The sequence below is a fragment of the Callospermophilus lateralis genome, chromosome 19, assembly GCF_048772815.1.
Source record: "Callospermophilus lateralis isolate mCalLat2 chromosome 19, mCalLat2.hap1, whole genome shotgun sequence".
Taxonomy (NCBI): Eukaryota; Metazoa; Chordata; class Mammalia; order Rodentia; family Sciuridae; genus Callospermophilus; species Callospermophilus lateralis.
This window is the reverse complement of record NC_135323.1, coordinates 11,343,945-11,359,723: the sequence shown is the minus strand read 5'-3', so window position 1 is coordinate 11,359,723 and position 15,779 is coordinate 11,343,945. Positions and strand designations below refer to the sequence as shown.

General features: G+C 47.7%; 1 protein-coding gene across 6 annotated transcripts in view; it reads left to right on the top strand.

Annotated features, from left to right (window-relative positions):
* Positions 1 to 15,160, top strand: part of Marf1 (meiosis regulator and mRNA stability factor 1) — a 38,113-nt gene extending 22,953 nt beyond the window's left edge. For all 6 annotated transcript variants that reach the window (XM_076839807.2, XM_076839805.2, XM_076839804.2 and 3 more), the window contains exons 19-27: positions 136 to 269; positions 1,241 to 1,443; positions 2,059 to 2,286; positions 5,502 to 5,732; positions 6,938 to 7,150; positions 9,392 to 9,452; positions 9,535 to 9,660; positions 10,532 to 10,702; positions 12,582 to 15,160. In XM_076839807.2, coding sequence (XP_076695922.2) covers positions 136 to 269; positions 1,241 to 1,443; positions 2,059 to 2,286; positions 5,502 to 5,732; positions 6,938 to 7,150; positions 9,392 to 9,452; positions 9,535 to 9,660; positions 10,532 to 10,702; positions 12,582 to 12,823 — 1,609 coding nt within the window. In that variant the 3' untranslated portion in view covers positions 12,824 to 15,160. The remainder of the gene's footprint in view (positions 1 to 135; positions 270 to 1,240; positions 1,444 to 2,058; positions 2,287 to 5,501; positions 5,733 to 6,937; positions 7,151 to 9,391; positions 9,453 to 9,534; positions 9,661 to 10,531; positions 10,703 to 12,581) is intronic.
* The last annotated feature ends 619 nt before the right edge of the window (positions 15,161 to 15,779 follow it).

Sequence of the window (15,779 nt, the reverse complement as noted above, 5' to 3'; positions counted from 1 at the left end):
GCAAACATTTCAAATTACTTTTTCTTCCCCCAGAGTCTAGGTTATCTAGCTTTCCTATTAATCACTCTTGGAAAACTTGTAGTTACTATCATGATGATTTTACTCATTCTTTACCATTTCTGGTGTTGTACCTAGGTGTTTCTCAAAGAACTGGGATGTTACTGAATACGGTGTTTGTGAGTTGATTGATATCGTATCAGAGATTCCAGACACAACCATCTGCTTGTCCCAACAAGATCAAGATATGGTGATTTGTATCCCCAAAAGAGGTACATGGCTCACATTCCCTGAACACGCTATCCTTCTCAGTAGGGATTTTAAAGTGGAATCGTTTAGATTTCCTCTCTCTTTCATGGTTCCTGAGGATTCCATGGAAAGTGCAGTTTGAAAATTGCCATGTACCTGCCTGTCCTTGTGTTCCTCAAAGTAGGTTCTTGTCACAAGGGAAAGCACACTGTTTTTTTTTTTTTTGGAATTCACTCCAAGGGGAAAAAGAATGTAGCTGACACTTTCTTAAAATGCAACCCTCTCCCAGCTGTGGCTGTGTAAGCTGCAGTGACCCAGCTAAGGGTCTGTCACGCGGCTGTTGCTTGTGTCTTCTTAACTCTGAGCACTTTACCATGCGCAGCTGAGCAGAGAAGAAAACTTGAGTGTTGTGTTTTATCTCCTCAATTTGGATGATTCCAGTTGAGATCTGGGAGGTGGGATAGTTAAATCTACATATCATCACGCTTTCCCACTGTTACGGATCCATGATGCTTAAACTGGGCTTCTGCAGAACACTGATATCCGTGAATTCTAGAGCTGAGTAATGTCAGTCTTTCTCCAATTCTAATTTAAAAATTAGTAGAAATAGCCAGGCACAGTGGCATATGCCTATAGACCCAGCCATTTGGAAGGCTCTAGATTACTTTTTTATGCAGAGATCTGTTGGAGTATCATGTTCGCACAGGGTGGAGGAGGCAGTGGCATGCCCATAGGCAACGCTGTTTCTACTGTCAGGTGCATACACATGTATTCATGGCAGACCATAATAGTGTCACGCCTTCCCAGTGTTTTGCCCTTGAACTCATGTGAGAACCACTGGCAAAGAGGAAAGAGTCCATGTATTTAAGTTGTGGGTATTTGGAAGGCAAAGATGTCTGTCTTGTAGACTCAAAATAGGACTTACTGCAGCGTGGGTGTTAAACCCAAATGGATAGAAAAAGACTGTGACCTACATTTTGTTTTGTTTTTAAAGAACGTACTCAGGATGAAATAGAAAGGACAAAACAGTTCTCCAAGGATGTTGTTGATTTGCTGCGTCACCAGCCCCACTTTCGGATGCCCTTTAATAAGTTTATTCCTTCTTACCACCACCACTTTGGCCGGCAGTGCAAGCTCGCGTACTATGGGTTTACCAAACTACTTGAACTTTTTGAAGCCATACCTGATATTTTGCAAGTGAGTGAAGACATTCTATTTTCCTGAACAGTGTATAGGGAATTATTTTTTTATTTTCAGAATCTATTTTCCTAGAAAGTGAGGATTTATGAAACAGTATGACAATCTGAAATATTCCCATCAGATAAGCTGTATTGTCAGCTCATTGGTATTTTTGGTTAATGTGGTTTTCTTCTTAATAAAGAATTATGTTTCAAACTCTCTAGGATAATTATTGAGAAAAGGATCAGGTAGTTTGGTTTCTTAGGCTGGATATTCTCTCATGATCTCCATACTTTCCAAAACCCCTGAGATGGGGGCTGGGGATATGGCTCAGCTGACAGAGTGCTTTCTTTGCATGCACAAGGCCCTGGGTTCAGTCATTTTCATAAAATGTACATGACAGAATTCACTTTCATAACCTTGTTTTGGTATACATTTTAGTACTAAGTACATTCCTTTTGTGAACCAACTTCCGGAATTTTTGCATCTTGCAAAACCGAGCCTCTTTCCCCCTTAAACAACACTAACATTCTTTTTAATTCCTAATTGTATATATATTTTTTGTGCCGTTTAGTTTCAGAATTATACTTTGTTCAGTCTTCTTCCTCTTCTCTTCCCTATTTGTTTCCCAAGGTATTAGAATGTGGAGAAGAAAAAATCCTTACTTTGACAGAAGTAGAACGGTTCAAAGCTCTAGCTGCCCAGTTTGTAAAACTTCTGCGGTCCCAGAAAGATAACTGCCTTATGATGACAGATCTGCTTACAGAATATGCCAAGACTTTTGGTTACACGTTTCGTCTCCAAGACTATGACGTCAGTTCAATTTCAGCTCTGACGCAGAAACTCTGCCATGTTGTAAAGGTAAAGAGGGGATTTTTCATGGAATAGACCTTGTGGCATAGTCCTCATTGGCATGTTTAACATTTGCGTTTTTACCTTGTACCACTTGCTGTTGCTACATAGTTGTTTTGTGTGTTATTAGTACCTTATTAGGCTTGCCACTGTAGGTTTCTGGTCTTCCTTTTGTGTGTTTATTAATGGCCTTGTCAAGGTAGTTCCTCTTTGGGTTGATGGGATCACTTTTTATCCCATGGTGTGCATTCTCAGCAAGGCAGAGCTAAAGTTGAATCCTTCCAGACAGATTTTTGTCTCCAAGGACAAAAATCTTCTCTCCTCTAAATCCCCACTCATTTGGGAGTAGATCTGGGCAAGCCAAGGCTCAGAATTGCCTTCATTGCTGCTGCATGTATATCACAGGGCAACTTCCTCCCCTTGCCTGCCCTGAACTGCCCCTCCCAGGTCGAGGCAGAGCAGCTGTGCAGTTTCCAGGTCACCTCCAGCACAGGACCAGGAAGGTCACCACCAGGGGGAAGAACTAGGAAGGAACCAGGAAGTAGGGGCACCCCAGGCACAGGTCTAGGAGGGATCTGGTTGCATTCCGTGAGTTGGAGGAGGTAGACCAGCACAGGAGGTGGGAAGGAGTGACCAGAGGGCAGGACACAGTGGGAGAGCAGATGTGGCAGAGCCAAGGAAGAGGAGTAGTCAGCAGTGTCCCGTGCTTCTGGTGTTGCTGGGGAAGGCAGTGACAGTGTCGCTGAGCTGTGGGGATAGAAGCCACAGTGAGCAGGTTGAGGAATGAGGAGGGGAGGCCATGGCGGTGGTCTCCACACTTCCTGGTGGTGGCTTGTGAAGGAGGAGGCAGGGAGGAGCAGCTGGGACTGTGGAATGGTGAGGCCAGCTGAGGGCGGGCTGACTTTTGATTGAGGGTTTTGAGTCTTGAGCATATTTGAGAGCCGCTCAGCAGGATTCACTTGAGAGGAGAAGAAGAATACCAGGGCAAGAGAGAAAGGTCCACCGGGTGGCATCCTCAGCAGGAAGGATGGCTCTGACCTTCATAATTGACGAGACGGAGGAGTGACGGGGATGCTGATGTAAGTGCATGTTTGTTGTCAGGGAAAGGATGGCATTTTCCCATCCCATGGCTACTGTCTAATCAAGTGGAAGGTACGATGAGTGCTTAGCAGCGGAGGAGAGACCAGCTCGTGATGGAAAGGTGTGCAAAAGGCCTGAGTCGGCATGACCCTGAGGTCAGGTGGGGCCTGGGAGTGCTGTGAATTCTCTGAAGTTGGACTCTAGACTGACTGCGGAGACGATCATGGGGTGCAGTGGCCTGGGTGCAGGCCCAGGGGCGCTCAGCAGACCATTGACACAAATGTGGATGAAGGAATGGGCTGCAGTGCCAAGGTGGCTGGGAGAGGAAGGTGAGGAAAGGACAAGGACATGACACAGGAGGTACCGGAGTCGGTGGGGAGGTTGAGGAGAGGTGCTGAAGGTAGAACAATAGGACCTGCTGGGATCCGCCCATCGTTGGTGCCCTGGAGGGCTCTGGAGGGTTGAATGGCCTTGGGGATGGGTCTGCAGTAGCATTGGGTACCGAAGGTGGCCCTGGAGATGAGAAAGTTAGGGGCTGGAAGGCCCTGGTGTGGGCCCAGGGTGCTCAATGGCCTGCACAGTGGGAGGTGTGAGCTCTGCTGGCTAGGGAGATTCCAAGCTGTGGCTGCAGACTCATGAACAAGGTCAGCTGGTGGGAAGGTGCAGCTCTGCTGCCCACTGTCACCTGTAGGCAGCTGCTGGGGGTGCTGCATCACAGACTCCCCAAGTGGCCTGAGATCTTCAGATGAGCCTGTGAGTATGTTCCGAACCTTGGTGCTTTCCAAAGCTCCTGTGCTGATTCTCATGCATACAGAGAATCAAGACAGAATGTAAATAGCTTCAAAGGAGCAGGGTTGGGTGTGGTTTGGTTTCTTAAAAGGCAGCAGTGATATAGTGGTGCAGGCACCCAAGAAGATGACTCCCAGGCCCCTGAATTTGTATCTGCAGATTGATTCTGTCCTACCTCTGAGCAGACAGTCTGTTCGGTTCCATACTGTGGAATGGGAGTCTCCTGCTCAGCTCTGAGTGCACCTAGAACCAGACTGAGATGCACGGTTGTAAGGCTGGCTCCTCACTGCCACCCACCTCTCAGCCCTTCAGACTCCAAAGTCCCAGAGTGGACCATCTTCTTATTACTTGGCCCTCATTGTGGGCATGCAGATCTTTGACACTTACAGGGAAGCCAAGTAAATGGAGACCAGCTGTAAGAGTAAATGCTTGTCAGCCTTAAGGATGCCTAAGCAGCGGGACCTTCACATGGACACTGACTGCTCTGCATACAGTAAAGGCCTGTAGGCAGACTCACCCCCACCCAGGGCCTGCTCATCTCAGACTCCAGGTGCCTGTTTCTGTACATGGCGTTTTGTTTGTTTAAGTATTTTTTTAGTTGTTAATGGACCCTTATTTACTTATTTATTTATTTATCTATATGTGGTGCTGAGAATCTAACCCAGTGCCTCACACATGCTGGGCAAGCGCTCTGCCACTGAGCCACCACCCCAGCCCTCTGTACGCGTTTTGGTCTCCAAATGATAATGGGTATCTTTTCCACAAAGTTTTCCTCCCAATGCACTTCATCACTTCAACCTTTCATTTTCTTGAAAATCTAAAATAATTGAGGAATAGATACGTGAGATGAAAATGCCAGCTTTTCAATTAGAACTGACTAGAAAAACAGCTTGCCTTTTGGTCAGAGGGACCCTCTGCCACTCCTCGGTCTAACTACTCCTCCCACCTCTCCTGTGAGCGTAGCAACCCTTTACCCACAAGCCTGAGCCAAGGCTGTTAGCTGCAGTCTTGCCATGGGGACAGGGGAGTGGGAGGAAAGGCGGGAGGGAGTAGGGTGGATGGACACCAGCTTCTCTGTTATCACTCTGAGAGAAGTGGTGGTGTATGTGCAAGGTTTTGGTTAGGGTCCAGCAGAGAGGAAGAGAGCAACTTCTGCTGTGCTCTCATCCATAGAGTTGGACTGATATCCCAAAGAGGCTCAAGCAAACCTACTCACTTTATTTTAGTTTGAGAGAGAAAAAAAAAAAAGTTTGTTCCTCCATTGCTTTCATTAACCAAAATGGAATCAGCTAAACTGGGTAATTCAGCTAGGTCATGTCTCCTAAGTTCAAGTCTGGTTCTTGGTTTTCCTCCAGGTTGCTGATATGGAATCTGGCAAACAGATTCAGCTGATCAACCGAAAGTCTCTGCGGTCCCTCACTGCCCAGTTGCTGGTGTTGTTGATGTCTTGGGAAGGAACCACCTCTCTTTCCGTCGATGAGCTCAAGAGACATTATGAAACCACCCACAGTACTCCTCTCAACCCCTGTGAATATGGATTCATGACCTTGACTGAACTTCTGAAGAGTTTGCCATATTTAGTTGAGGTATGTGTGTGAGTGGTTTTGAGAGCTAATGAACTGCATCTTTCTGGATGATCTGTTGGTCTAGATTAATGCAGTGCATAGAGTAGAAAGGGACTCCAGAGATCTTCAAGACTGATGCTCATTTTATACCTGAACACACTGAGGCCTGGGGAGACAAGGAACCCTGCTGGGGGAGGGGTAAAGTCAGTGCAAAGGCCCTGCACTCCCAGTGTTTTCCCCAGCTGGATCTTGCTGGTGCTGCGTTCCTGAGTCAGGTGGCATGTGTCGGAGGGTCAGGGGCTTAGCAGTGGAGTTAAGGGTTAGAAAGAAGGTTGGCTAGCCAGCCACCTGGGCAGCCTTCCAGCGGTGGCACTTCAGGGTTGGAAGAATTTTAAGATAATATTTTATTTAGTCAATTTTATTCTCTGTAGAATTTTAAGACTGTATTTTATCTAGTTGGGCAACAAGCATAAAAACCTAGATGTGGTCAGAGGGGCCCTCTGCCAGTCCTTGAGCAAGTAAGCAAGATCCTAGGGAAAAAAATCATCTAGCTCAACTCTAAAGGAAGTTAAGAATCAGGCTAATCACTATAAAAGAGACTATAAAGATCCTTCAACTTTGACCACTGAACAAGGTTCCAAACTCTGTTAATTGTGTATTCTACCAACATTGGTTCTGGATAACACTAATGATGCTTCAGGACACAGACTTTGATGACCAGTTAAGTTTGGGAAATATCCCTTCTCTTGGAGATCCCAGTGCATATTAAAGATTCTGAAAAGGTTTATGAGAGAAATGGTTCTGTGTGAGTGTGCATGCTGCTTCTTGTCTTTGTCTCGTTTTTAAAGAACGCTGACACCCTCCTGCATCCCCATTTCTTGTAAAGCCAATGTGGAAGGTGAGGCTTAGTGCTTCCGCCCTGCACCCTGTGCAGCACCCTCTGAGGCTGTGCCCCTCCTCGTGGCCTCTTGGTTGAAGACTGCAGTTCCTGGGCTTCCCTCTCCACTCGCTCGCTTGCTCTTCTGGGCCTGTCCTGACTTCAGGCTCCAGCCTCCTCCTAGAGGAGCTCCTGGAATGACTCCCCTGGCCCCCCTGCTCCTTTGCAGATTATTGCCCATCTTTCAAATTGACTTTTTTTTTTTTTATTCTCACTTGGAGTCTTCACCCCCAGGGGACAGAGCCAGTCGCTCGTGAAGTTTCTAATCCTGTCTTTTCTTTTGGACCAGGTTTTTACTAATGATAAGACAGAAGAGTGTGTGAAGCTCACAAGTCTCTATTTGTTTGCAAAGAATGTGCGGTCTTTACTTCACACTTACCACTACCAGCAGATTTTCCTTCACGAATTCTCCATGGCCTATACCAAGTATGTTGGAGAAACACTGCAGCCCAAGGCATATGGCTACAATAGTGTGGAGGAGCTCTTGGGAGCGATCCCACAGGTAGGAGTCTTCTCAGTTTCTTGGAGAGCCTCTTCCTGAAGAGCCACAGGTGTAACTTGTGAACAGGGAAAGCAAATGCTGCCAGAGTAATAAAGTGGCAGCATCTTGAAACGGTTGTCTCAAAACATCCTGTTAGTGTGAGATTAGTGATGCAGTGTTTTTCATTGATTCTTCAAACCTTAAAGTTCCTGTGTGCCAGGTAAGTAGCCCCAGATCCTCCCCTTGGAAAGTGCTAATGGGCGTAGACGCCTGGCAGGCAAGGAGTTGGTGTAGGCACTGCAGCGACAGCCTTGAGCAGAGGGCCTGTGCCCCAGGTGCCCAAGGAGGGACATGGCAGCACCCACTTGCTGGATATGGGGGTCACAGGGCAGCAATACCAAGGACATGAGCGAGTTACTATGTGAGGAGGAGGGGAGAGGTCAGTCCAGAGGGGTAGCACCAGCTGATGGAGCAACAAGCAGCAGCACAAGATGCCGGGACACTAACACCACGTTGGAGGGCTGGGAGCAGCCCAGTGGTAGTGCTCATTGGCCTAGCATGGGCAGGGCCCTGGGTTCAGTCCTCAGCTCTGCAACAAATAGAAATGGAACAAACCTGTGCCCGGGGCCTGCCTGTGAAGTAAAGCTCAGTTTGGAGCGTTTTGCTCCTCTAGGTAAGGAGCTGGATTGCATGGGGGCTAGGAGGAGCCAGGCTGTGTTCAGAAAGCAGCTCAGTGGCTACTGTCCATGGTGGGATTGAATGGAACAGTAGCGTAGGAGGGAGTTGGCCATCACAGAGGTCCCAGGAACTACTAGACAAAGGTGAGTCAGGGTGAAAATGCAGGTTGAGCATCCCTAATCGGAAAACCTAAAATCCAAAATACTCCAAAATTCCAAGCAAAATTGAATGCCAACATGAGGCTGCAAGTGGAAAATCCCACACCTGACCTCACGTGACAGGTGACACATTAAAAATATTATATAAAATAATTTCAGGAGTCAGGCATAGGGCACATGCCTGATCCCAGCAAATCAGGAGGCTAAGGCAAGAGGATATCAAGTCAAGCCATGGCAATTTAGACTCTCAAAAGTAAAACAAAAAGGGCTGGGGCTGTAGCTCAGTGGTAGAGTACTTGCCTCACATGCTGAGGGCCCTGGATTCAATCCCCAGTGATGCAAAGAAATAAAAACAGAAAAATCCTTCAGGCTATGAGTATAAAGCATATAGAAACATGAATAAATTTGTTTTACTTAAAATTTTTTATTGGTGCACTATAATTTTACATAATAGTGGAACTCCTTATGCCATATTCATGTGTGCACATAGTTTATTAGTACCATTCTTCAGTAGCACCCTCTCCCTCTTCTCCCCTCCTCCTCCTCCTTGATCTGCTTACTCTACCGATCTCTCTTCTGTTGTTATTTTTTCAGTTAATACACTATAATTAAATATGTAAATAGAATCCACTGTGGTATATTTATACAAGGACATGGCATAATTGGTAGATTTTGTTCCCAGTCCTTCCCGTACCCTCCCTCCCTCGCCTTCCCCTTTCTCTACTCTGTTAGTCTCCCTTCTACATAAGCAAACTGTATGCTTAGCTTCGAGTCCCATCCCCAAGATGCCTCATTACGTACACACAGATATTCCAAAATCCAAAGCCCTTCTGGTCTCAGACATTTCAGATAAGGGACACTCAGCCTGTAAGGAAGCACAGGAAGTAGTAAAGACAGATGAAGACTGCTTAGGAGCCGAGACGAGGGACTTGGTGCAATCACACATGGGCCTGCAGCCAAGGGTCCCACCCCCACCCCAAGCTGGCCAAGGGGGTGAACAGCGCTATTAGGTGGGGTACTTTGCTTTAGGATTAGGATCAGAAACTTAGCTTAAAGTTCTGGGAAAATCTTTATTTATTTTTTATTGTGTTTAGTTTTTGGAAAAAATGATAAGAGCTCTCATGTGAGACCTTTCTTAATCTCTGTGCCCAAACTGGTGTTTGAAAGGCATTCTTTTCAAGAGTCATAAGGAATATTTTTAAAGCTGACTTGATTTTCTGACTGCTCCACTTTTTCTCAAGGGGCATGTCTGTCTCTTTCTGTTGCTTTAGAAGCTAAAGAAAGTTTATAAAAATAGTTCTGGGCATTAATTTGGTTTCTCAGTTCTAGAATGTTAGAAGCAGGCACGAGAGGCCCACCCTTCCTGAATGCTAGGGCGTGTTCCCTCCTTTTCCACTGCTTAACCAGGAGTATGTCTTGTGTGCAGGTGGTCTGGATAAAAGGACATGGTCATAAGAGAATTGTAGTGTTAAAAAATGACATGAAAAGTAAGTAAGCACCCGTCCCCTGCCCTACGCAATCGTGGTTCTCTCACTGACCTTTCTCTGACGGATGCTCCTTGTCCTCTAGGCCGGCTCAGTTCACTCAGTCTCTCCCCTGCCAATCCTGAACATCAGCCCACAGACAGTGAGCGAATCCTGGAGGTGCCTGAACTGTGCGCAGCCTCGGAAACCCGGCTTGGAGCAAGTAGCACTGGTACGAGAGGAAAGGTGGATAAAACAGAGTTGTGGGCTCTAGGAGAAGGTGCGGGTGGGCTGAGTGGAGGAGGGGCAGCAGCTGCCATCCCAGTAAGTAGCCACTCGTTCTCCAGAGCAGTCTTGGTGTTGCTGACAGCCCGCATTCCGTAGCTTTGGCACCCCTGTGATAATTGTCCCCGTTCAGGTTATACTGATGTTTGCTAAAGTGAAAAGTCGAGACTATCGGGATAGAGGGAAAGAGCTCACTCTGATACAGCAGGGACAGTAAGGGGTTAGAGCTGAGGAGCAAAGTGGGGGTCAGCACACAGACATTTACTAAGAGGAGACATCGAGGCCGGGGCCCTTGCTGAGCTGCCTGGCGGGATTCCTTCCCTTGGGCTTGGGCCTGTTTTGACAGTGACGGAGTGTCACTGAACTCTGCGCTCACAGGGAAGCTGGGTTGCACAGCTCCTCACAGGGCCAGACACCTGGCTGCAAGTCATCTGCTAACGTCCCCGCCTCTCTTCAGCAAGGAGTCACCTCCCTTCTCCAGAGAAGAGCTGAAATTGCAGGTGGAATTAGCCAGGAAGTGACAGGAGCAGGCCCAGGACTTCTGAGTCTGAGCTTGTGCTCATATCCCTCCTCGGAAGCTACTTCAAAGCTCTTTTTCCCAGTGGGGCCTCTTGAGGAACCAGTGTTCCTAAGAGCACAACTCTCCAGGAGGTGACTGGCTATGGCATTTCATTTACCAAGGGTCTTACTGCTGATGGATTTTTTTAAAAAATTGAGTACTTGAGCGCTTCCTAACTTGCTTCGTTTTAAGGCTCAGCAACCCTCACGCACAGACTGGGCATTGGCCTGTGGTACACCACCACCTGCTCTCTCTGTAGGGCCTGGTCAGACAGAGCAAGAGCTTCTCCACCTGGCCAACAGCTCCCCTGTCGACCTCCTGTGTGCACCTGTCCCTTCTTGCCTGCCGTCCCCTCAGCTGAGACCAGATCCTGTCATCCTGCAGTCTGCTGACCTCATTCAATTTGAGGAACGCCCTCAAGAGCCTTCTGGTAGGTCACAGTGTGTCTGGGCTGCATTTCAGAAACAGAACCACAATGCCCATGTGTGAAATGGCTGATGAGATGGGGAGAGGCTGCCACTTCAGGTGTAACAGTACCTGGCTACTTGGAACTTGGTTTCTTTGTTGGGGTTTCCCCAGAATAGGCCTCATACCCCAAAGCTGCTCAGGGAACATGAAGCTAGGGAACAGAGGTGGGCTGGAGGGGTGATGTCTCTGGCTGTGGAAGCACCCGTGGAGGAGGATGGCAGGTCCCATCAGGGAACCTCCAGGCTTTTCAGAGGTTCAGCTACTTGAGCACACCTCGCACCAGCTGCCTGCGTTGCCTGTGGCTGGGACCCAGGGGGTGCTGGGGCTTTTTTTTTTTTTTTTTTTTTTTTGGTACCAGGGACTGAACTCACTTGACCACTGAGCCACGTCCCCAGCCCTCTTTTGTATTTTATTTAGAGACAGAGTCTCACTGAGTTGCTTAGCACCTCGCAGTTGCTGGGGCTGGCTTTGAACTAGAGATCCTCCTGTCTCAGCCTCCAGAGACACTGGGATTACAGGAGGGCACCACTGCCCAGCCAGTGCTGGGGCTTTTTGAGGTGTGAAGAAGCAAGGCATCTGCTTGCTTCAGCCCTGGGGTCTGTCCAGCAACCTGAGGATAGAGGGGAAGCTGACCTGGTCAGGTCCTGACTGACAGCCAGCCTCACGATGTGCAGTGGGGGTTCCGCCTTGTGCCAGCCTGTGCTGGGAGCCGACGGTCACTTCTGACCCTTAACAGACACTCAGGGAGCCACTGCTCCCACTTCACAGCTTAGGTGACCTGTGGCCCAACTAGAAATGCAGCTGGACACAGGCTACTTGGCCAGGAAACTGTAGAGCCAGGATTGAACCAAGGCCTCCTCAGTGTCACCGGCCCCCTGTGAGGAGGCCCAGCTGCTCTGGAGAAACCCTTCCCTTCTCCTCTCTGGGAATCCATCCCTCCCATTGTGAGGACTGTTTTCCAGGGGTCTCCAGGGATGGCTGCTGCTGGGCTGGCCTCACTGTCCTTAGTCTTCCTCAGCAGCATTTGGCACCAGTGAGGACAGAACTGAAGCTTTTTATCTGGAACACAGGGAATAGGGGGACACATAATTGCCTTCTGATGAGGCATAAACTCAACCGTATGCCTGTGACGAGAGGAAAGAGTGATTTGGAGATGTGGGCAGTCCTGTCCACCTCGGTGGGTGCCTGCCAGGAGCTGGGGTTCTGTCCCTTCTGTCCCTCCTACCTTGTATGAAGCCTTTGGGAGCAGGAGCCTGTGTCACATGCAGCAGGAGTCTGGGGTATGCTGGCATGTCTTCCTCAGGCCACAGGGCTTAGGTGTGCTGCAGGTGGGTCGCCTATGGCTCAGCCGCAGAAACAAGACTATGAACATGCAGGGAATCCGGCTGCCCTTCCCTTCCTTGGTTTTCAGGATTTTGACTCAGACTAACTCTCCCTTTTCTCCTAGTTCAGATCTATTAGAATATGGGTTGTTCCGGAATAGAATGACCCCTTGCTCCCTGGCACTAAGGCCCCTCCAGGCTCAGAGTTCCCGTGTGGCTGATGGGTCCTTACTCCCCTGACAGAGAGAATGGATAGGCAGGGGCATCCTAGCAGGAAAACGTGGCTCATCGAGGTGCAGCCAAAACCGACGTCTCTAACACTTGGTGGTCCACGAGGAAGGGAGCGCAGTTAGACACATTTGAGTGTGTGACATGTAGCTAATATGTAAATTGTGGCCTAGGTGTGACATTTGGTGGATTATTTTTTAAATACCTTTTGAGAAAATACAAGCCAGAAACTGAAAACCAATACTTCTGTATGTCCTAGAATTAAATGTGTTTATTTTTTTGTGTTTATAGAAATTATGAATTTAAGCCAAGAAGAAAGCATTGCAATTCCAGTACCAGGAAGGAAGGAAACGCTGCCCTGTTACTCCAGCCCCTCTGGCGTCCCAGCAGCTGCCCCGGAGCCGCCTCGCCCCTCAGGAGCCCCGGAGCCACCACTCAGCAAGGACCCTGTGGAAAGCCCCGCCAAAAAGCAACCCAAAAACAGAGTGAAATTGGCAGCCAACTTCTCCTTCGCACCTATAACCAAGCTTTAATTCCCACTGTGAACATAGAGTTAGGATGGGGAAAAACTGTCTGATTCTGCACACAAAAATGGGCTCAAAAAGCAGCCTTTTATGTTTTAATGAAACCCCCCAGAAGCCACTTAACTGCTTCTTTAGAAGTATTCCATGATATTTTTGTCCTTTTAAATTGAACACAGCTTTCAGCTGAAGTTTTTCTTTTTTTTTTTTCCCCCTCAATTATTTGAAAGAACTTCTGGCATTTGTTAAAGAATCTTTAATATATTTTCCCAAATTTTTCTCAACTATTAGGCAACACAGTGTGTCCCGGAAGAAATAAGCAGTGGGAACCCAACTAGCAGGAAGTGGTCTTGCTTCCATTGAGCCGCTTTAGGGGTGTGACCCCACAGTAGCATACAGAGCCGCCGTCCTCGCTCCCCGAGGTCCCTGACAGTGTCAGCCCAGTGCGTGTTGTGTCTGTGAAGCAAATTCTGTGCAGAACCTGCGCATGCACACACGGAAGGAGGGTGGGCAGGGCGTTGAGCTGCGTTCTCAGGTTAGACTCTGAAGGTTCCTGGCTTCCATGTGACTTGTAAGCGTGCCCAGTTTTTATTTAACTATGTCTGTAGTTGACAAATATGGCTTCATCACAAATTTTTTTAAATGTTTCCAATGTAGGATTCCCTTTAGGAGCTTTCTAGAAAGTTGAGGTGCTTTAAGCTTCCCTTCTATTTTAAGTTCCAGTTTGGCGTGGATCAGGTGAAGGGTAAGGAGATGGTCTTGGCATCATGAGTTGAAGTCAGCGTTTGAATTACAGCACACATTACTGTGTGTCGAGAGGCAGTGTTGGAAAGAGTCTGATTTTCTAAAATATGCATCAGATGCATAAATTATAAATCAGAGCTGAGTGGTGAGGTACTTTAATAGGAAAGGGATCAATACTATTTCCACTAGGAAGAGACAGTAATTCAATCTGTACATGTGAAGGCCAAGGTTGATCAACTTAACCTTGTTTTTGTAATTTTAAAGCTGGTGTTGGTAGCTGGGAAGCTGTACATGTGGAGAGGTGTGTGTCTACGTGTTAGCTCAGCCTCTTTTAAGTGTCTGTTTTTACTCTTGTCACTTCTCGCCGTTGGAAGCATGTTTGGTTTTTTTTGTGGTGTCTGATGTTGGCATTTGAGAAAAGCCAGCCTTCGGGGGCACTGCCTGTGGAATGGCCTTCCTCTCCAGTGCCTGAGGTCTCTGCTCACGGGTGACCTCTCACCCTGCTGGAGAAACCTGACATTTACAATGGATTGTATTTGTTGGGCAAAAAGGGCGGATTCATTCATAAAGCAGAAAGAACCTGTTTGGCAAGTGGCAAGGTCTTCCACTAGTTAGTTGACTTCTTTTGGGGAAATGTTTATATTTTGTAATTTCTAGAAAGCCAGAAAAATGGGCTCTGATTTCATAGCCAGCATTTTGATAAAATGCCATAAAATAAGGGCTATCGAGAGATTTTTACAAGTTGGATTTTTGTTCCCCAAATCTTTTAAATGAAGCCACTGGTGCCTGGTTCTCGGCACAAGACCCCAGTTGAGATGGAACAACGCTGGGAAACCTTCTGCGTGCTGTGGCAGTCTGCACATTCTCCCGAAGGCGTTTCCTCTGCAGGCATAGTGTTACAGGAAGTACAGGGCAAAATGCAGCTTTTTATAAAAGGCTTTTAAACCGTGTAATAAAACGGGTGTCTAGAACATCAGCGCCTTATTCTGAGACTTCATAAGGCTGAGTTTGCACACTTGGGCTTCAGTTTTGCTAGCATGTAAAGAACTGTGGACTTTAAAAACGTAAGAGGTATCATTACAAGTCACGTGGAAATGTCTCAAGGAGCAGGTTCTTTGGGCAGCAGAGAAAGAAGGTCTATGCTGTCGTGTGAATGTGTCTTTACGCCATTTGCTGGGATTGCCCGTTAGTCTGGGACACTCTTGTGACTAACAATTGCTGTTTAAAAGATGTGCGCTACAGGGGCATGGGCCCTGTCCTGACGTGCTCCACAGCGGCCAGTTCAACTGCTGTCTATTTTTTTATCCAGAGGCTTAATTAAGTGAATGACAAAATGATGTATGCACATTGAGACGAAGTTCTTTATTTCTAGGTGGCAAGATGTACCGACTTAGAGTTATCTGTTTAAAAAAAAAAAAAAAAAAGACAAAAGTTATCACCAAGACCCCCTTCCCCATCTTGCACTGTTGGTTTTGGATCGGGCGTGGGGGAGGAAATGTTTTTCTTAACTGTCTACTTTGTTTGAACACTTTTTTTGTGGTTCAAGTGCTATTTTGTGTGTTGGGACCAAACAGTTGTCAATAAACTTTACAAGCAAGCATCCAACCTGGGGTTTCCGAGTGAGTGCTTCGTCTCTCTGTGGGAGGGATGATGATCCTAAGTCTGACCTCTTCATCTCGACTTCCCCGACTTCTCACCCCTCCTGAGCATCACGTCAGTGTGGGACGGAGAGCCCCGGAGGCTGGTGTGACGTTTGAACTTTTCCAGCTTTGGTTCCAGTTTTATATCAGGATGGAGAAACCCGACAGCCACACAGACCTTCCAGCTAGAAAACTGGGGCAGTTCCTAGGCTCTCGCTCCCAGAAGGAAGTCCACCTTCTGTCTGCCTCAGCTTTTGGTCACTGCTGAACCTGCCGTGGCAATCAGCCAGTTGAGAAGAGGCTTCTTCCTCAGATTCAGCAGGACAGCCTGCTGTCCCCCTGCCGCCCCCACCCCTGGTGACACTATGGAAGGACCTGGGGGAGGCTTGAGTAAATTACTTCTTGATAAGGTGCGATTTCTTTTTAAGTTCAATACTGAAATCTCCTGAAGACCGTCGACAGTCTTTCCCACTACCACTCCTGAGACCATCCCTTCCCTCCACCCGAGGCGATTCATGTAAGGCCTCTTCCCCTTGCACCTCTAGACACTGGATTTGAGCACAGAGGGACCCCCCCACCCCTGC